This window comes from Macrotis lagotis, chromosome 2, assembly GCF_037893015.1.
Source record: "Macrotis lagotis isolate mMagLag1 chromosome 2, bilby.v1.9.chrom.fasta, whole genome shotgun sequence".
Taxonomy (NCBI): Eukaryota; Metazoa; Chordata; class Mammalia; order Peramelemorphia; family Peramelidae; genus Macrotis; species Macrotis lagotis.
Genome location: NC_133659.1, coordinates 334,062,977 through 334,084,148, shown reverse-complemented (window position 1 = coordinate 334,084,148; position 21,172 = coordinate 334,062,977). Strand labels below are relative to the sequence as shown.

The window sequence follows — 21,172 nt, the reverse complement described above, 5'->3', positions numbered from 1 at the left end:
AGATCTCGGATCTCGGGACCTTTTAACTGACATGTTGTGTTCCACTCTCTAAGTAAGTGCGGGTTTCAGGGATCGGCGCTAACCTGTCAAAGATACTTCCAAGAATAACAGATTAAGTAAGAGGTGGAAGGGACTTTGGGGCCATCTCAGTGCAATCCTTTGTTTGTTTTGCTTTGGTTTGGTTTGATTTTTTGCCAGGCAGTGGGGTTCAGTGACTTGCCCAAGGCCGCACAGCTAGGTCATTAGGAAGTGTCTGAGGCCGGATTTGAACTCAGGTCCTCCTGACTCCAGGGCCCGTGCTCTATCCACTGCGCACCTGGCCGCCCCAAGTGCAACCCTTCCTTAACATACTTGCCCAGAGGTGGTCCAGCCTCTGTCTAGAGACCTCCAAGGGAGACCCACCCCCTCCGACTTTAGTGTGGCTCATGGTTTTTCTACATTGAGTCCTTTGCCGTCCTCTCCCCATCCCCATCGCCTCTACTCTGGGGGCCAACAGAACCGATCCAATGTCCTCCCCAGGGCTCCGCAGCTCAGCCAGCACGCCCTCCCCTCCCTCCCGCAGGCCACACAGGCCCAGGACGCCCTTCCCTCCTCCGGGCACACTCCAGCGACCCGGGCTCGAGGCCGAGGAAGTGCCAAGAGCCCCGGGCCCTGGCATCTCTCCGACAGGAGCCCGCTTACAGAAGACCCCGGCGGGACCCCGGCTCTGGGCGCTGTCCGAGGTACCGGGCTGCCCACAAGAGGCTTCCCTGATGCTCCAGCAGTACCGGCTGTCCCTGCCGCCCTCGGGGGCCGGGGACCCCCAAGCCGCTGGAGCTGAGGTGCCGGGGCTGGTCCCGACGTGCGGCTGGGGGTCACCCAGGCCCCCCGGCTTGCCTGTGGGCTTCCGCCCTCGGCCCTTTAAGAGGAGCTGAGCTGTGCCAGGGCGGAGGAGGGGGCAGCCGGCCCCGGGGAGGAGCCCGGCACGGACTCCACCCCAAGAGAAGGAAAAGGCAGCTTCCGAGCCCGACAAGGGAGAGCGGACCTCGGCGGGCACCAGGCGGGCACACCATGGCGCTCGCGGCCCACCTGCTGTGCGGGGACAACCTGGCCGTCCTGGGCCTGGCCCTGGCTGTCTTCGTGCTCCTTCTGGGGCTCTCCAAGCGGCGGCAGAGGCCCCCCCGCTACCCTCCGGGCCCCGTCCCGATCCCGCTGCTGGGAAACTTGTTACAAATGGATTTTCAGAATCCCCAGGACTCCTTCCGAAAGGTAAGGGCCGGGGGGCTGGGGCAGGGGTGTCGGCTGGACCCGAGGGGCTGGCGGGGGGCCCCAACCGCCCCGGGGGCCTGCGGAGATGGGCAGAGACTGGCCCGCGGGCGCCCGGCGCCCGACGGGTACTTGTAGAGAAGCCAAACCACTTGCAACACATCTTTCCAAAGTTGGGTCCGGGCCGAGGCGCAGCCCTGCCCTCTCCGCAGTCACCGTTCAAGGCTCCCCCCCCCCTTAGTGCCAGCCCTCCCCCTGGCCCCTAGCTACCCCCCAAGTATGCCAAAGGGCACCCTGCCCTTCCTGGGCTCTGGGATTGGGCCCTCCGCCTCCCCGCCCCACCCTCTTTTCCTCTCCACTCCCAGGCCCAGGTCCTCCTGACTCGCTGCCAGCCGGCCTGCTGTCCCTCCTCTAACACTAACATAACACCCAGAACCACCTCCCCAACGTGCCCCCCACACTGGAAGCTGAGCCCCCACCCCGCCCGCTGCTCCAGTCACACCGCATGATGGCACCGTTCCTCGAGGGGGTCTGGGGCCCAGCATCCATAGTAACGACATTGCCTGGGACTGTTTTGCCTCCCCTGCGCCAGCTGCGCTGTCTGGGTGTGAAACCAGAGAGCCTGGGCCCCGTCTCAGGCCCGCCATGTCTAGCTGTGTGACCTGGGCAGGTCACAACTCCTGCCTGCCTTAGTTTCCTCTTCTGTAAAATGAGAAGCTTGGGCTCCAAACCTCTGAACCTGTGAGTGACTCAGCTTGCCTATTCTGCACATAGGACACCGCAGGCATGTTCCCGGGCCTAGTGGCTGTGTGCCTGTCGGTCCCCTCTTCTAATCCACATGGACACAGTGGCCAGCTCCTGCTCCCTTCTCCTTCCTGGAGTGCCCCGGGGCAGGATTTAGAACCTGGAGAATATACCCCCAGGCCCTGCCACCTCGCCATGCCCACGCCCAACCTTGTCTCCACAGTTCCGGGAGAAGTTTGGGAACGTCTTTAGCCTGCAGATGATCAGGACCCCCATCGTGGTGCTGAATGGGCCGGATGCCATCCGGGAGGCCTTGGTCAAGAGATCTGAGGATACTTCGGACAGGCCGCCTTCACCCGTCTACAACCACCTGGGCTACGCGGCCAACGCTCAAGGCAAGTGCTCTTTGACTCCACGAGTGTCCCAGGGCAGACCTGGCGGAACAGCCTCAGTCACTGCAAGAAGTCACTGAGGTCAGAGAAGGAAACTGAGGCCCAGAAAAGTTCATTCTCAGGGAGGTTGCACTTAGCCTCCATCCCGGAGTGGAGGTAGGAGGACAGAGCAGACTCAGCAGTGGACCCGAGTGAGCCCGGAGGGCTGCCTGGAGGAGGGATGGGCAGGCCTGGCAGTGAGCCATGAGCTTGCCTAGGAAGCCATCTGAGCCATGATAAAGTGGAAACTGGGTGGTAACGAGACCGGCCAGTCCTGAGAGAAGAGAGTCTGTTTGCTACCCGGGATTCGTCCATCCAGCTGTGGGCAGGAAGGCAAACAGACTACAACCAACTCCTGCTCAGGGCTGGTCTCCAAGGCCCTCTCCGGGCTCGATGGACCAGACCTGCCGGCCTCAGGATATGTCAGAGGTCTCGCTGCCTCAGACTGATTTGTTGGGAGCCCCTTGGGGTCTTGCCTGCCCCAGTGGGGCTGTGGCCTCTTTTCTGCGCCTCTCACAGCTGACTCCTTCCCTGCCACCTCCCATGTCTCCTCCCCATCCCTGAAAGACCTTCAGGTGATCCGGCCACGCCTGTGGTCACCCCATGTCCCTGCTTTCTGTCACAGCCTTCATACGTTCCCCTTTCCTTTTCTCTCACTCTCCAACCTTATCAAAATGACCCACGAGCTGGAGCAGCTAGGTAGCACAGTGGATAGAGCACCGGCCCTGGAGTCAGGAGGACCTGAGTTCAAATGTGACCTCAGACACTTAATGACCTAGCTGTGTGACCTTGGGCAAGCTACTTAACCCCATTGCCTTGCAAAAAAAAAAAATGACCCACGATCTCTTAATTGCCAAACCCAAACTCAGTCCTCACCCTCCTTGACCCCTGCAGCCTCTGGTAGTCAGTCACCCTCTTCCTCCATTCTCTCTCCCAGTTCTCTTCCTCCCTAGCAGCACCCACTAAATTTCAATGCCCTGTGGCAAAGCTCTGCTGACCTATCCTTGTTTTGTCTCCTGCTTCTCACAGTACTGAGGGGGCTGCCTAGACTGGGTGGGAAGGGGGCACCAGGGCTTTCCCTCCACTTTGCCTCTTCCCATAGGACATCTCGATCTCCTTTGCTGCATTATCTTCATCCAGAGCATGCCCTCTCACCCGGTGGGGCCTCCTCCTTCCTTTCACTCCCTCACTGGGGGATCCCATGGGATCCCATGGGTTCCATCATCTTCTCCGTTTCAGGTGACTCCCAGATGGATCTATCCATCCCTCATCTCTCTCCTGAGCCCTATATCCCCATCCCTATCCCTCACCAACTTGGATAACATTGTCCCATGACTCATTCTCCCTTCCCTCACCCTCCCCTCTTGAACTTCCCTAATGCTGTTGAGGGGATACTCCAAACAGGCTCCTATTGATCTCCCTGCCTCACCTACCTCCAGTGGTCCCCCCTCGCCTCTGGTATCACAGTCCTTCATGACGTGGGCCTCTCCCCACCTTTTTAGGCTTCACACATTTTCCTCCCCTTCCATAGAGGTCACTCTATGACCAGTGATGGCGGCTTGCTTGTGATTTCTCGTACATCATTGCCCAACTCTCAGCTTTGAAGGGGCTATTTTCCGTTTCTGGAAGGTTCTCCCTCCTCACCTCCACCTCACCTTCCCTGGCTTCAAATCCCACCTTTCCAGACCCTTCCAGACCCCTCAGCTGCTCGTTCCTCCCCCCTTGCATCCGTTTGGCAGGTGGCTCCTAGTCTGTATTTATTTGTATCTCATTTCCTCCTGTAGCATGTACGCTGTCTGGGGGCTGTCTCTCCAGTGCCTGGTACCGCCCTTACTGGCACAGTCTGTGGGGTTCATTGGAGTGATTCGGCTCTTTCTCCCCACCAGGTGTGGTATTAGCCAGGTATGGGGAAGCCTGGAAGGAGCAGAGAAGGTTCTCTTTGACCACCTTGAGGAACTATGGGCTGGGAAAGCAGACCCTGGAGCAGTGGGTGATCACTGAAGTAAACTTTCTCTGTTCTGCTTTTGCCTCCAAGGAAGGTGGGTCTGGGCCCGACGGAGGGGTCAGAATGAGCAACGTTTTCAGAGGGATGTGGGGACCCGGGCACAACTATGGAGGGGGGGGATACAGATCTTCAGGACTGGGATGGAAGTACCTTGGGCCTCACCTGGAGGGAGCCTCAGGGGGAAAAAAACGAGGGGCTTGGACACTTGGGATTGCTCTCTTGCTTCTAAAATGCTAAAGAACCAGTCCCTAGCAGCACCCACTAAATTTCAATACCCTGTGGCAAAGCTCTGCTGACCTATCCTTGTCTCCTGCATCTCACAGTACTGAGGGGCCTGCCTAGACTGGGTGGGAAGGGGGCATCAGAGCTTCCCCCTGGGGTGTCCACCTACCTTCTTACCTCTCCCTCCGCTTTGCCTCTCCCCATAGGACATCCCTTTGACCCCCACATTCTCCTGAGTTACTCCATCACCAATGTTATATCCTTTCTGACGTATGGGAGTCGATTCAGCTATGACGACCAGAAGTTGCTGAAGCTGCTGAAGCTTATTGAAGATAGCCTGAAGGAAGACTCTGGATTGATGCGGGAGGTACCTGAGCCATGTCCCCTCTCAGGTCCCAGGGATCTCAGCCAGCTGGTAGGGCTGGCTGTGACCCCAGGTCCCCATAATACAGGTGGTAAATGATCTGCCGGTGCTTCTCTCCATCCCGGGGCTGCCCCAGAAGTTCTTTGGAGCCCAGAAAGCCCTCATGGATGGCCTGGATGAATTCTTAGAAGAACACAGAAAGACCTTGGACCCAGCTCAACCCCGGGACCTGACGGACAGCTTCCTGATAGAGACAGAGAAGGTGAGGCCTGTTGCCCCCCAGGAGGGAAGGTCCCACGGCCTCTCAGAGGAGAGCTGGGGAGATGGTCCCAATTCCCCTCGTCCCCACTGCAGACTTCTCACTTCTCTCTTCCCTTCCAGGCTAAGGGCAACCCAGAGAGCAGTTTCAACCCTGCAAATCTCCGCCTGGTCATAGCAGACCTGTTCATCGCGGGCATGGCAACCACGGCAACCACCCTCCGGTGGGCACTACTGCACCTGCTCCGCCATCCCAACGTCCAGAGTGAGCTCCAGCCACCAGGCCAGGAAGGGAGGGAGCCCAAAGGGGAAGAGAAGAGTCTGCAACCTGAGCCAAGACAAATTCTAGTACCCAGCAGAGGGATCCCCCAGGGGACCAAGACTTGGGGATTCAGGGGAAGGGGCCTAGGGAGGAAACCAAAGAGATAGAATCCAAGAGGAGCCCCCGACCTTGGGGAACTCATACTGGATTCGGGAGAATGTTCAGAATGGCCGTGGGTGAGTCAGAGGCTATTGGATGGGAATAGCAAGAAACCTTGAGGTCAATGAGTCCAGTTCCCTCATTTTACAGGTGAAGAAACTGAGTCTCATAGAGGGAAAGGGAGTTAGCCAAGGTCACACTGCTAGTAAGTAGAAGATATTTTAATTTCAGTCATGGAGCAAACCCTGGGGAGACTTACCGTGAGCTCTTGAGAGGTTAAGTGCTAACTCCAGGCTCACACAGCCAGTGTGTGTCAGAGGCAATCCTGACTTTGAAGCCAACTGGATATGTGACCAAAAGCAACAATAATCATTGTAGCCCCCATCCCACTCCCACTCCCACAGATGAGATGGAGCCTGGAGGAGGGAGGCTCAAGGAGAGATTCTTCTCTAGTGCTGTCACCCCACTGGTGTGTGCCCTCTAACACACACACACACACACACACACACACACACACACACACCATGGTATGTCCAAGAGTCATCTCCATTGTTCTTACTGGTCCCACATGGCAGAACCTGGAACGATGGGGGAAGATGCAGAGAAGTCAATTGAGCCCTGACTTCAGGACAAGAGCTCCTCACGCGAGAAGGCTTCAAAGAGGGATGGGCTAGTAGTGGGGTGAAGGGAGCCCGTAGGAGAGATGTTGTGGATGTGAAACCCAGGACAAACCCCTCTCGGTTATGGGAAGTTCACCCCCTCTTCAGGAAGCCCCCTTTCTACTTTCCCAAGGACATCCAAGACAGAGAATATCCCTACCTCACCCTCTTGGCTGGCATTTGGACAGCACTTGGGGGTCTACCTGGGGCTTTTTGCCAGTTCTCTGAAATGATCCTGGTGCCCCCAAGACGTGTGACAATCACAGAGAGGAAGCATTTGACTTGATGGGAACAAACCCTTCCTAACTAGAGCTGTCCCAAATTAGCCTGGCTTGTCAGGAGAGGTAGTGAGTTCCCCGCCACTGGAGATCATTTTGTTTCGGAGGCAATGGAGTTAAGTGACTCACACGGGGTCACACAACTGGTATCAAGAGGCAGGATTTGAACTCTGGTCCTCCTGACTCTAGGACTGGAGTTCTCTCCACTGTTCCCCTAGCTGTCCCTCTGCTGGAGATCTCCAAACGGACATTAGAGTCACTGTGCCAAAAGAGTTCCAGTCTTGAAATCAGGAGGACCTGAGTTCAATTCCTGCCTCTTGATACTTATTAGCTGGATAACCTTGAGCAAGTCACTTAACTCCATTGTCCCACCAAAAAAGGAGAGAGAAAAGAAGAGTGTGCTAGCACAGCTCCGATGAGATGCCTCTTAGGTTTCTTGCCACCATCAACAACCAATCATTAAATGCTTACATTTCATCAGGACCTGGGTGGAGTGCAAGGGTTACCAATGATGCTTCCTTTCTAAGGGGGATGGGGCACAGTCCCAAGAAGGTTCATGCCCCACCTCCCTCAGATGACCAATTGTACAAGTTTGGAGACCCTGGAGCCCAGAGGTCCAGTTCCCTTGGCTCCTCAAGGCTGGACTCCTGAAGTGCCCACCGCCCTTGGGATGGACCCACACTCATTACCCTCTTGACCTCACCATCACTGCTCTCTCCAGGCAAGGTCCAGGAGGAAATAGACAGAGTGATTGGCCGGAATCGGAGGCCAACCTTGAAGGACCAGGCCCAGATGGCATTCACCAATGCCGTGATCCATGAAATCCAACGCTACTCTGATATCATTCCCCTGGGCGTTCCACACATGACCAGCCACGACACTGAGATCCAAGGCTTCTTCATCCCCAAGGTACCTGCCTACCCCCAGGCCTAGCCTCAAGGACAATGCAAACCCAGAAAAGGTAGACCCCCGCCTTTGCCCCTTGCTGCACCTGTGACGGAAGATGAGTCTCTTTCCCTATCTGGACCTCAATTTCTTTGTCTGAAAAATGAGGGGATGGGAGTAAATGACCTCTGAGCTCCTGCCTATCTATGACACATCCCTTGTTCTAAGATCCCTTCCAGATGACATCTGTTCTAAGCCCCCTCCCACCTCTGACATCCCCTGTTCTAAGGCTCCCCCCAGCTCTGACACCCTCTGTTCTAAGGCCAAGCTTTGACATTCCCTGGTCCAAGGATTCCCCCAGTTCTGACTTTCTAATTGGGTGAGCTTCACTGAGGTCAGAAAGACCTCCTCCCTGGGCTTGGTTGTGGCCCTGGGGAGAAGGGGAGAAATGCAGGACACCCAGACTGCAACCTCCTCACAGACTTTTCCTGGGGCTGCACTTTAGGGGACCACCCTGATCACCAACCTGAGCTCAGCGTTGAAGGACGAGTCCACCTGGGAGCATCCTTACCGTTTCTACCCTGAACACTTCCTGGATGCGGAAGGCCACTTTGTGAAGAAGGAAGCCTTCATCCCTTTCTCTACAGGTAGAAGCTGGGCAGGAGGTGGGGAGGGACCAGAGGCCCCAGGATGAGCTCCATGGCTCAGCATGGAGGGGCAGGAGATGGACGTTCAAACTCCAGTGCTTAACCCTTGCTGGCTGCCAGGTCCGAGATGAAGCTTCTTAGCATCTCTGAGCCCATTTTCTCAACTGGGCCTTGAAAAGGATCGAGCATGACTCTTCTGAGTTGGAGGTCCAACTGAGTGGCACATTGGGTAGAACACTGGCTCTGGAATCAGGAGGACCCAATCCAACCTGGCTTCAGACATTTGATACTTCCTAGCAGTGTGACCTTGGGCAAGTCACTTAATCCTGATTGCCTCACATCTGGGGCCATCTGCATTCTCCTGATTCCTATCTGGCCACTGGACCCAGATGGCTGTGCAGGAGAAAGTGAGGCTGGTGATTTAGCACAACCCCCCCCACCTCAAATCCGATTCACATGCTTGTCCATGGCATCACCTCCCTGACATCAGGGTCTTCTTCAAAGACCAAGGTCAAACATCATTCCTGTAGCAATAGGATTTAGGAGCTAACCCAGCAGAGGGAGCTCTACACCAGAAATTGGTACCCAGCTTTCCTCCTCAACTTTCCAATATGCAGTTCTGGCCATTAATTGGGGGAGACAGGACACCCAGAAGTGACAACAGAGCTGTCACTAAGCAGCCAGCACCCAGGACAGGTTCAACTGAGGGGGTCAAGGGTCAGTAAGCCCTGGGAAAAACAATCCAACTGGGAGTGACCAGAAATGGGGTGATCTGTCCCCTCTCTGCTCTTCCCAGGCCTCCTGAAATTCTCTTCCCTTGCCCTTTCCTATGACCCCCATTTTCCTCCACAATCCCTGTAGAAGGATGAATCAGAGGGGGACCACACAGAAGAGCCGTCTTCAGGGTCCTGGGAGGCTCTTGGTGCCTAAGCCTCGGCTGGCCCACACTAGTGAGGGCTCCAAAGGGACGCTGGGGGTTTCATGGTGGGGACCTCAGATGAAACAAGCATCTGAATGGATGGAGAGGAGCCTTGATCTTGAGCTGAGAACAACCTCAATCATTGGATTCCAAGCTCCTCATTTGACAGTTGAGGAAACAGGCACAGTGTGATCAAGTGACTTAAGCAGGGAAAGGAAGAAGCTGGATCTGAATCCAGGGTCTCCGACTCCAGTGCCAATATGCCTTCCTTAGTCCATATTCCCATGCATTTCTCAAAAAAAAAAGCTCCAAGCCCTAGGATAAAGAATCTAGGTTTTTCTAGTCTGAGTCTGGCTCCCAAGTCTCCAGTCTCAGTCTTTCCCAGTCCAGACTATGGTGGCTACATTCATCATCTATAGGGATGCCCTTGCCTCCACAGTTAGGGCAGGGAGGGAGCTGGGGGGAGGAGGATTCCAAGCATGTTGTCTCAGACATTCCTGAATAGGCATGATCCTGAATCAGGACTTCTCCCAACATACTAGACTTCAAATGGAGGGGGAAGTGGGAGGGGGAGGACGAGATTAGGGAGAATGTGTTCTTTAGGCTTATAAGATATAAAGAATAAGACCTTTGCTAGGAAGTTTCACGGACCATTTAAAGGCTGCTGGGAAACCCTGGCCTCCATAACCGCCTTCCTGACCTCTTCATCTATTATATTCCATCTATTTTAAATAGGGTTCAGTTAACAAAAACAATTTCTCAACAATGTTTTGGGTTTTCTTATATAAATTGAGGTCCCCTTGTAAGGTAAAGCAGGTGACCCTGGGACACGAGTGTAGGTTAACAGGTGTGATGAATTCAGCATCAGAGGGCCCTTGATCTGACATCTACTGTCTATGTGACTTGGGGCACCTCAATTGTGTTATAAAATAAGGGGATTAGAAGAGAAGGGCTGAGGTTCTCAGCCAGCTTATATGACTTGAAATCCTATTTCTTCCACTTAGGTCACCTCTGGGACCTTAGAAAAGTGCCTGTAGCTCAATTTTCTCCAGTTTCTTCACCTGTAAAATGAGGGAGGGTTGGAATTGATGGCTTCTAAAACCCTTATGGATCAAAATCTGGGTTCCCAGTGGATAAAGCACCGGCCCTGGAGTCAGGAGTACCTGGGTTCAAATCCGGTTTCAGACACTTAATAATGACCTAGCTGTGTGGCCTTGGGCAAGCCACTTAACCCCATTTGCCCTTGCAAAAAAACCTAAAAAAAAAATCTGCGTTCTATTGTGAGAGCCAAGTAAGGGGGAACCAGAGTGGCTGGGATAGCTTCATCCTCTTGGGAATGCATTCCCCGATCCTCAGGCCTGCCTCTCTCTCTTGTAGGTCGTCGAGTGTGCCTAGGGGAGCCACTGGCCAAGATAGAACTGTTCCTCTTTTTCACCTGCCTGCTACAGGACTTCAACTTTGTCCTGCCCCAAGGGCACTCCCTGCCCAGTGACAAGGCCAACTACTCATTTCTCTCGCTCCCGAAACCCTTCCAACTCTGTGCTGTACCCAGATAAGATAGGCGCCTGCCAAGAATCTTAACAAAACAACCTTATCTGTACCCTTTACCCTTTGACTAACCTGCCTCTTCTTCACCCACATACCCCCCCTCCCCTCTTGGGCAAAGGGATCACATTACTGACATCCCAGCTAATAAACCACCCTTTCTCAGCTCGCACCTCCTGCTTTGAATTTTGTGGGTCCGCAGGGAACACGGCCAGGTCACTGTTACAGGAGAGCGCATGAGATCGAAGCAGCCCTACGGGAGGATCGTTTAGTCACAACTCTATAGTCTAAAAAGTTAAGTGAGGCCGCAGTTAACAAATCGGTCTCCAAAGCCTATGCTCTACCTACCAAGCTAAGCTGTCTTCCCCTCTAGGCCTGTCTCCTTGGCGGAATAAGGGGCTTGGACTAAATGACCTCGTATGCCTCTTCTGAAGTGAGCAGACCTAAAGGCAGCAGGTGCTTCCCCACAGGACCACTACCCACCTGTGGGCCTGTAACAGTGGCCAGCATCAAGCCCGGAATAGTGACATCGTCAGGTCAGGTTCCGAGAGTGACAAATTTATTTGGGAAGGGGGGCTAACAATGGTCAGAGCCACGTCCCAGCAAGATCACTGGCATCTGAGTGAAGAATTGGAGTGGGGAGGGGCTTGTCGCAAGAAAACGAACCAAAAGCTTTTGCCATAGTCCAAGAGAGAGGAGTGATAAGGGCCTTCACCAGGCTGGTGGCCTTAGTATGGGTAGGGGACCCAAACAGAAGATGATGTAAAGGAGGACAGATTTGACAACAGGTTGGATATGTGGTATGAGTGCAACCGAGTCAAGGATGACCCTGAGATTAGGAACCTGGGGAACTGGCATCATGGAGGTATCTTTGTGATAATAATGGGGAAGTTAAAAGGAGGAGGTCTTTGGGGGAAAAAGGTAATGAGACCTGTTTTCACCATGTTGAATTTGAGATATCCAATTCCAGATGTCCAAGAGTCAGCTGGGTCTAATCCAATCCCCTCAATTTACATATGAGGAAACTGAGGTCAAGGATTTGCCCAAGGTCAATTAAGGAGTGACTATCAAAAACTGGGATTTGAAGCCCATGTCCTCTTTTTCCTTTTTTAAAAAAATTAAATGTTAGGAGTACCTGGGTTCAAATCCGGTCTCAGACACTTAATAATGACCTAGCTGTGTGGCCTTGGGCAAGCCACTTAACCCCATTTGCCTTGAAAAAAAAAATTAAATGTTTAAATGCATTAAATTGGCAAGAACATCAATAATTCTAAGTTCCAAGTTTCCAGACTTCTTCCTTCCCCAAGACAATGAATAACCTGGTATAGACGGCCATGCACAATCATATTAAACATATTTCCATATTAGTCATGCTGTGAAAGAATCAGAACAAAATGGGAAAAACCATGAGAAAGAAAAAACAAAAAATGACTTTTTAAAGTGAGAAAAATCTGTTTTGCTCCACACTCTAACTCCATAGTTCTTTCTCTGGCTGTGGAGGAGTGTTTCCTATCCTGAGTCTTTTGGGATCATCTGGGATCGCTGTATTGCTGAGAAGGGCTAAGCCTATCCTAGACCTCTAGGTGGCGCTACAGTCTGTCACAATGTCTGTACACCATCCTCCTGAACCTGTGTCTTCCGCCTGGGGCAGTAGCTAAGTGAAAGGCCTGAAGTATCTGGTCTTACTAACTTTACAGTGTGTGATCCTGGAGAAGTCATTTTACCCTGTTGGCCTCAGTTTCCTCATCTGTAGAATGAGCTGGAGGAGGAAATGGCAAACCCCTCCTATATCTTTGCCAAGAAAAGCCCAAATGGGGTCCTGAAGTTTCGCACACAACTGAACAAGTGATTACAGGGTCAGAATGCAAGGTCTAATCTAACTGAAATTCAAATCTATGTAATGAAAGTATTCTCACATTAAAAGTATCAAGTCCGGGCAGCTAGGTAGCACAGTGGGTAGAGCACCGGCCCTGGAGTCAGGAGGACCTGAGTACAAATCTGACCTCAGACACTTAATAATGACTCAGCTGTGTGGCCTTGGGCAAGCCACTTAACCCCACTTGCCTTGCAAAAACCTAAAACTAATAATTATAATAAAAATATCAAGTCCATGTGTGCAGCATAAGGGAGGGGCAAGCAGGGCATAGCTCCCCATGACAGACCTCAGAGCTGTAGGCCTGGGGGACCCCTTTCACCAAAGTGTAGCCCACAGAGGGAGGAAGAAAGGTCAGGAGATTCCTTTAGTCTAAATCTCATGGGTGATTTGGGCTACCCAGTCACAGAAGGGATGACACAAAGGCCAGAGGAGAATTACTCTGGCAAGAAGGCCCTAAAAACCTGCTACAGGACAAACTGGGGTGTTTGACCTGAAGGAAAAGGGGACCTGGAGGCTGGAACAGCACCTAGCTAAGAGAACACTGATGGTTTTAAGAGAGCTGTCTGGGGTCCTGGGGGTGGGTAGGGAGCGCCTGGCACAGGAAGGGTTCAAAGGCGAGACGACCCCAGCTTCCAGGGTGGTGTCCATCTAGGCCATCATAATGACCCCTCAAATCTAAAGGGACAAGTTGCTGCGACACTTGAGAAGAACGGGCTGCTCTTAAACTCTAAGGAGTTGAGAGCCAGCCAAGGCTTAACATTCCGGACTTGGTCAGAGCAGATGGGACCTGACCGCCCCTGTCGGCCTCGGCTGCTGCCCCTGCCCCAGCAAGCACCATTGGACCCTGACCCTAGAAGGCAGCTCTGCTCCTCTGCTGGCCTTCCGGCCGGTGCCTGAAATGGAGGGAGGCTGGGGGACACTGAGGCATCCTCAGGACTCTGGCCCGTGACTATCTGGTCGTTCCCAGGATCCCGCCCCTCACCACCCAGGCCCCACAGTCCATGACAGACAGTGCTCAGACAGGCATTTATGTGCACCCCAATGGTGGCTATTTCCATTCAGGATTTATTGGGACCTTCTTTCTTTAATGGTTCTGGGTCTTGGGGAGGTTAGGAGCTGAGAACCAGTCCACCCAGAGTCCTTGGAAGAGCCAAGTAACCCAGCTAGGCTTGCTGTCCATGGGGGGCTCTGAAATGGAGAAACAAATGGGGGGAGGGGGTTTGTCAGCGGGGAACCCTATCCTGGGTCCTGCCTTCTGATTTAAGGCACAGTGGAATCCCTCCCCTGGCCAGCTTCTGGGTGCTCCTTGGCAGCCAAGAGGAGAGGATCTCGGTACCTCTCCCCACCCCCACCCTCAGTGGATCCAGTGTCTCAGCTCACAGAAGCCCAGTTCTAGGGTCTACAGGCCTAGCTTTCCTCCCACCCACTCCATAGGGGCAGCTCCAGGGGAAGGCAAATGAGAGGGGAAGGGGCTCCTCCAAGGTGGGGGCAGCAATCACTGGCCTTACCCGCTCCATGGACCACGGCTGCCTTCTTCTCATGTTTATTTTTCTGTGGGGTAGAAAAAGGCAAAGCCTGGACCAGAGCACCAGCTCAGCCACAAGATCCCTGTGCCTCTGACCCTCAGTTTCCCCACATGTAAAACAAGGAAGCTAGACTTGATAAAATCTCAAAGGAATTGATTTCTATTTCTTAAAGGTATCAACACTTTCTTCATAATGCCTCAGGGATTGGAGGGAGTCATTTATGCCCATAATATTGTTCCCATTTTGTGTCAATACACACACACACACACACACTTCTTTCATCTATATTTCTGTTTGTTCTCCATATATGGGACCCCCCACCCACAGAATGTTAATATGACAGAAGACTGTTAACACCAGTCGGCCACTGGACTTCACATCCTCTTAATCATCTTTTCCCTGGGCTTTGGTGTCCTCCCCTAGCACAATTTGAGCTCACCAGTTGTGAGGAATACTTTGTTAGCCTTGTCAGTGAAGATATAGGGCTTCTTGGGCTCATTGGGAAGTCCAGGGACCTGGGCTCTGGGCAAGTAGGCTTCCTCATCAACTTCATTCATTCATTCATTTGCACCTGATGCCAATTTAGAAATGAAGTCTTAAAGTGTCATAGGAAGGTCCATGAATGCCCACAGTCCTGTGATCATTATGATCTGAGATGATTCCTGGGTCCCTCTGGTTCCCCAGTCTCTGGGCACCTTCCCTATTGCTCCTGGACCTGAATAGGGGTGTGGATGGGGGACAGAGGGGCAGGAAGGGTCCAGGTCCCCCCCCCCACCAGCAGAAGAAGTCCTGAGAAGCCCTGGGCCTTCCTAAGGAGAAGGTGAAGGCCTTCATGTTCTTCCATGACCCCAAACCATCAAGTAGTCCAACACCCTCATTCTACGGATGAGGGAAAGGCAGTGATAGGACAGCAGAGAAGGTTTAGGAGTTGTCTGGTGCTCCCCATCTTCTGGATGAGCAAACTAAGGCCCAGCAAGAGTGAGGGAGCTGCCAGGGGCACATGGGTAATAAAACAGCAAAGTGAGGATTTGAACTCAGGTCATCTTGCTGCAGAAGCTAGGAGCACAGGAAGGCCCGAGTTCAAATCCAGTCTGACACCTTGTTGTGTGACCCTGGGCAAGTCACATCTCCCTGTTGACCTCAATTTCCTCCTTTGAAAAAGGCCACCACTCTCCCAATATTTCTGCCAAGAAAATCCCAATTGGGGTCAGCACATTGATCCCTCAGCTAAGAGACCCTCCATAGTACTGAAATGACATTACAGCTTCTTCCTCCTAAACCTCAGCAGGTTGCTTCACTTAAGGACGCCTTCCATTGCTGTTAAGACCCAGGTGTTTGTTGAGTCTCCAAGCACAACCCAAGGGAGCCCTCCTCACCTTGGAGGCAGAACTTGGCTCCTCTTTGGCCATCAAGTCCACTGGGTCCTTAGGGTCCTCCAGAGCAGCAACCACTGGGCTTGTGACCTTGGAGGTCTTCAGAGAAGGCTTCTGGGTAGACAGAAGACTCTTGAGGACCAAGCCAGGGCCCAGAGGAAGAGGAGGGAGAAGGGGGAGGAGGAAGAGATGGAAAAGGCAGAGAAGGGAAAGGACGGGAAGGAGAGGAGGTGGTGGTGGAGGAGAAGAAAGAAGAAGGGGAGGAGGAGAGCGAGGAAGGGAAGGAGGGAAGGAGAAAAAGGAGGAGGACCAACCCTCTTGGATGTCTGAGGGAGACCTCTCTCCCTCCCAGCCCCCCCAAACTGCATCCCAAAGCTCAGGTCTGCCATTTACTAATGTATGTGAACTTGGGCCATCATTTATCTCCTCTCTGAGTGCCAGTTTGCCCATCTGTACAATGGGGAGGGTCTAACCAAACAGCCCCCCGCTCCTCCCCACAAAGGGCCCCCATGTTCAGCCTAACCAACTCACCATCCTTGTTTGCCATTTCCGGTTCTCGGTTCTACGATTCTGTGGAGAAAAGAGGAAGGTTCAGAGGAGGGGGCAGAAGTCCCCAGGGTCCAAGTCAGGTCACCTGGCTGCTCCCTGCACACCCCCTCTCTCCCACCCCTCACAATTAACGTCCTGATACCTGGGACTTAATAGAGTGACCTCACTGCTTGCTCACTAGGAAATATCCTGCCCAATCCCTTCATCCCTTGGCTCCCCTCTCCAAGATTCAGGTCAGGGAAGATGAAGCTCCCAGGGTCTTGAGAAGGCCTTGGGTGGGGGTGGGGGAGTACTATGGGTGGGGTCTCTTACCTGAGTCACTAGATAGCATTTATCTGCTGGCCCCCACACAGGCCTTAAGGTGTCCCCTATGCACTGGAGAGGAAGAGAAGAAAAGCTACAGGTAGATGTGATGGTGAGGGCCCCCACCCATCAGGAGGCCAAGTCCCCCAGCCCAGCTCCACCTCCTCCTCACTCGCCATGTCCCCCTGGAGGCCTCACTACCATTGCCTCTGTTTTCGCCTCTGTATAATGGGCAGCTGATAACTCAGGCAGACCTGGGTCTTTGGACAGAGGGCCAGGGAAGTGCATTATTACAGTAGTAACCCTGCAGTGAGACCCTCCCATCAGTCTGTTGCCAGCCTTGCCCAGCTGCCCAAGCAGAGTGATGCCCCTACCTTTGGGGCCTCCAGAGTCCCAAGGCCATCCTCAGAGGGGTTCTTGGGTCTTCCATGGAGGAAGTAATAGACCATGCCTAGGGCCAGAGCAGAGAAACAAGTCAATCCTTCTGCACCTGGAGGGATGATGCTGGACCCCCGCCCCTCCAAGAGGTCCCAAAGCCTCCCTAGGCTAAGAGCAGCCCAGAGAGCTGCTTCCCAAGGAAGGCCGAATTCTGAAAATTCATCCTATCATTTTTTCACGGAAGAAACTGAGGCTATGGTCCCGAGAAGGGGACCCCTTTCCTATTGCTGCTGAACCCAGAACTGTTAAAACTCCCCACAGGCTGCCCAGCCCCAACAGGGTCTAACCACCCCAATCAATCCCTACTATACCAGAGACACAAGGACAAAAGGAGGCATTCCTGCCTTCCAGAAGCTTCCATTTTAGGCAGCCATTTGCTAAAGAAACTGTGAAGGGCTGTCACCGGCTGTGTGAATGGCCGCTCCTATGGGAATTCACAAGGATAAAAGCGGTTCTTGGCCCCTTGACTACAATGGGAAGTCCTGAATCTGTTTCTTGCCCCTGACCCCAGCTCAAAGCCAAGGGCATTTTCAATGGACCCTTCCCTGATACAAAGCGCTCAGGCTGGGAATGCTGAGGAAGGGAAACAGTCCTGTGCCTGGACCCTCCCCACACTGTTCCTTCTAGCCCAGCTGAGGTCACAATGCCTGAGGAAAAATCTGCCCCCATGGGATGGTGGGTCATTCCCTCAAGTCCGAGTGGGAGGTGGTGGCTGGGCCCATTTTACCCAAATACTGGCACCCCTGGCCTGGATGACTCCAGAACATTTGGCCCCATTGATTAACTTGGTTCTGTCTCCAGGTAGTTTATCGTGGTGCTCCTGGAGCTCAAGGATCTTCTAGGGAGCCAGTTGTTAAATGTTCAGTGTTAACAGATCATTTCTAGAAACCAGGGCCCACTTTATTGTGTCGTTCACTTCTGGACTTAAAGTAATGGAGATAATCAGGTTTTTTGGAGGTTTGTTTGGTTTTTTTGAGAGCTGGTTGTTAAATCATTAACTAGTAGGCCCACTGTAACGGAATGCGCACTATTTGCAAGCAGATCACTTGCGGTCTGATGGGAAATTGTTAATGTCAGAAATCATTAATACCAAACGTGATGGGTCCAGCACTCCCTTAGCGGATCTCTAGGATGGCAGGATTTTAATCAGGTTCTCACCTTCCCACTCATAAGCTACTTTGGGGGGGGGGGGATTTTTTTTCCAAGGCAACAGGATTAAGTGACTTGCCCAAGGACACACAACTAGGTAAGTATTATGTGACTGAGACCAGATTTGAACTCAGGACCTCTGACTCCAGGGCTGGGGCTCTATTCACTGCTGCCCCAGTCACTTCCTCTTGATCAGGTTGAGGCGAACCACACGTCAGTCTCCCTCCCCCAAAAGGTCCAGCTCCACTGGATTGAGACCTTTGATACCCTTGGCCCCTCCCCTTGGGATACTTGGCAAGAATGACAAACAATGTGACTGGCGCTCCTTGCCAAGGGCTGCTGCTCATGGCCCGGCCTTGCTACCTCTCCTCCTGAAACCAGAAACACTTTTTCATGGGTCTCTTGCCCTGCCCTGGTATCTCATTCCTCCACTCCTTTGATTTACTTCAGGTTCTGACAGTTCGAACCCCGGCTCTACTTCAGTTTCCTCCCTGTGATGCCAGGCTCAACTGGGCTCTGTCCTATTTCTCAGGCCCTGATCTGAACGGGTCTGAGTTGGTTATGTTTGGGTTCCAGACCTTCAGACTTGCTCCTGGTGGCCCCCACCCACCTCCCGGGGGCTGTCGGAGCCATAGTGAGAGACCTTGGCCTAGGCACTGGTGGGAGGGGGCTGGGTGGCTTCCTCACCTGCCAGAATAAAAAGCTGCATCACATACAGAGACTTGGAAACTCTGGAATAAAGAAAAAAAAAAGTCAAGAAAAGCCAAGAGACTGAACCTCCCTCCCCTCCCAGCCTCCCCAGTAGAGAAGCTGAGGGTGAGACAAGCATCCCGTCTACCCGCCCATCAATCAGAATCAGCTCCCAACACCTGCCATGGAGAGGCAGCCTCCTCCTTCTCCCATGAGGAGTCACACAGAGGGTGACAAGGGTGGCATATGGCTGCCAGACCCCAGACCCCAAATGCCTTTCCACTCCAGACAGCTTCATTGCCCTGGGGGTGGGGAATGCCAGGTACTGGACTGGTAGAGGGGATGGGAGGAGAGGCCAAGCTTGAGTCTCCTTGAGGGTCACCTTCCCCCCCAGGAAAGTTCATGGAGGTCTATGCAGCTCTGCTCAGGGGCCTTGTGAGCCAGTTGGTCCACCTAGCCTGGCTGACCGGGCTCTTTAAGCAGAGTCAGCCTGGAGGGGCCCAAAGAAGTGAGAGGGCAGGAACTTCTGCCATCTTCCTCCTCATCCCAACTCAAGTTCCCCAAGGGCTTTAGGGTTCCCAAACTTCTGATGTCGGGTGTAAGCTCACTGGAGAGCCTCACAGCAATCAAGATAGACCCAGGCTGGTTAGACGACTTGCCCAGGGTCACACAACTAGTAAGTGTTTGAGGTAGAATTGAAACCCAAGACCCCAGGCCCCCAGGTCCACTTGTGCCCCACTGATTCATCTTCCATTAGGCAGCATACTCCCTGGGGAGAGGAGCCTGGCTCTACCAGATACTGTACCTTTCTCTTGAGCAATACAAAATCAGCACCATCTTCAGGCTGGAAAGGAAAGATGTTGTCAACCCCAGGGCCAGTGGAAGGCACAGGGTGGGGTTCTCGGAGGATCTGGGGTCTGGCCCCTTGAGGGCCTAGCCTAGTCCAAGGATTCTCAACCTTCTCAGTCTCAGGTTCCTCTAACAGATGAAACTATCAAGGACTTGGGTTAGAGCAATCAGCCCTGATGTCAGGAGCAGCCAAGTTCAAATCCAGACTCAGATACTCCTTACTAGCTGGGTGACTCTGGGGAAGTCACAAGCCCAAATGCCTTCCCCCCCCCCAAAATTGAGGACTGTCCCTCCCAAGAGCCTTTACTTAGGTAATATCTATTGATATTCACCATGCTAGAAAGTCTATCATTGAGAAAATAGTCTTGACCTCATGGACCTCCTGATATAGTCTCAGGAACCCCAAGGTCCCCAGACCACTCTGTGAATCTCTGCTCCCAGTCCCACCTACCCTTTGCTTTATAGAAGCATATAATAAATGATGCTGTTTCTATACAAAGCCGCTGTGAGCCCCCACAAAAACTTTGGGAAGTGGGAGCTATTGTTATCCCCATTTTGATAAGAGGTTGAGTTGGAATTTGAACCTAGGTCTTCCTGACCTCAGGCCCAGCAGCTGCCACGTATTATAGAAAAGGGGAGGGCAGCATGACAGAATCAGAAGGGGCTTCAAAAGCACCTAAGTCAATCCTTCAGCCTTCCACACAGGTGACTTGAAGGCAGCTCTCAAGCCTTTCTCTACACCCCCCCCCCAAAAATTCATAGGCAAGAAAGATGGTAAGTAGCAAAGATTTGAACCTAGGACTCTTCACTGTGAATGGCCACTGTGACTCTGGGTGATCATTGAAGAGGATTGGGTCAAGTTTCTGGTCAAGATTTGGATCACTGCTAGGTGGCACAGTGGATAAAGCCCCAGCCCTGGAGTCAGGAGGACCTGAGTTTAAATGCAGCCTCAGACACTTCATAATGACCTAGCTGTGCGGCCTTGGGCAAGTCACTTAACCCCATTACCTTAAATAAATAAAATTTAAAAAAAAGATTTGGATCATCATCAGAGAGCTGGCAAGAGGCTGGGTGAAAACAGAAAGAAGAGTCTGCTCTCAAATGGGAGATGGTACATGGAGGCTTCTGCTCTACTCAGATGGAGGGGTTGCCAGTGGCATTGGCTGGGGCCTGTGCCAGCTCTTGGTGGGGGGGAGACTCAGAAATAATAATCATCATCATCATCATCAAACACACATGTAACTCCATTTTCCAGATGAGCAAACTGAGGCTGGGGGAGGTGACTCCATCTGTGATCCCTCAGGGTCAACATCAGAACCTGGGACTCCCTGGACCTCCTAGCTCCAGGCCCAAAGGTCTCTTTCCTCTGTATCACTCAACAGCTGCTATAATATTTTGGATGGAAACTGCCATTTTGGAGGATAGAACGGGGTCACAGATTTAGAGCTCCCTTGTTCAAGCCCCGTCACTGCACAAATGAAGAAACTGAGGCCCAGGATGAAGAGTCCTTGTCCAGCTAGAGACCCAAAGCTGGAACTCCAGATACCACTGGCTACACTGACCCCATTTTCAAGCAAAGTTTTCCAGTCACTGTCCTCAAGGGTATCTGACTCCCTTTGAATTTCACCATTAGAGCTTCACTCCTTTAGCTAATGACCAAAGACTGGGTACCTTCAAACAGAAATCCTCCCTTTCCTCCTGGTCCCCAAGGGGCAAACACATTCTGGTCTATCACCCTAGAGGGTGACTGAGCTCACCACTCCCTGGAGAGCTGGTTAGGAGAGGGGGGAGGAGGG

The 21,172-nt window shown here is 52.9% G+C and overlaps 1 protein-coding gene across 1 annotated transcript; it reads left to right on the top strand.

Moving 5' to 3' along the window:
- Window positions 1–1,035: 1,035 nt before the first annotated feature.
- Window positions 1,036–10,795, top strand: CYP2D6 (cytochrome P450 family 2 subfamily D member 6). The gene is made up of 9 exons (XM_074227064.1): window positions 1,036–1,248; window positions 2,213–2,384; window positions 4,307–4,459; window positions 4,854–5,014; window positions 5,100–5,273; window positions 5,393–5,534; window positions 7,349–7,536; window positions 8,018–8,159; window positions 10,456–10,795. The coding sequence occupies exons 1-9, from the start codon at window positions 1,051–1,053 to the stop codon at window positions 10,632–10,634; spliced, it is 1,509 nt and encodes a 502-aa protein (XP_074083165.1). The 5' UTR covers window positions 1,036–1,050; the 3' UTR covers window positions 10,635–10,795.
- The last annotated feature ends 10,377 nt before the right edge of the window (window positions 10,796–21,172 follow it).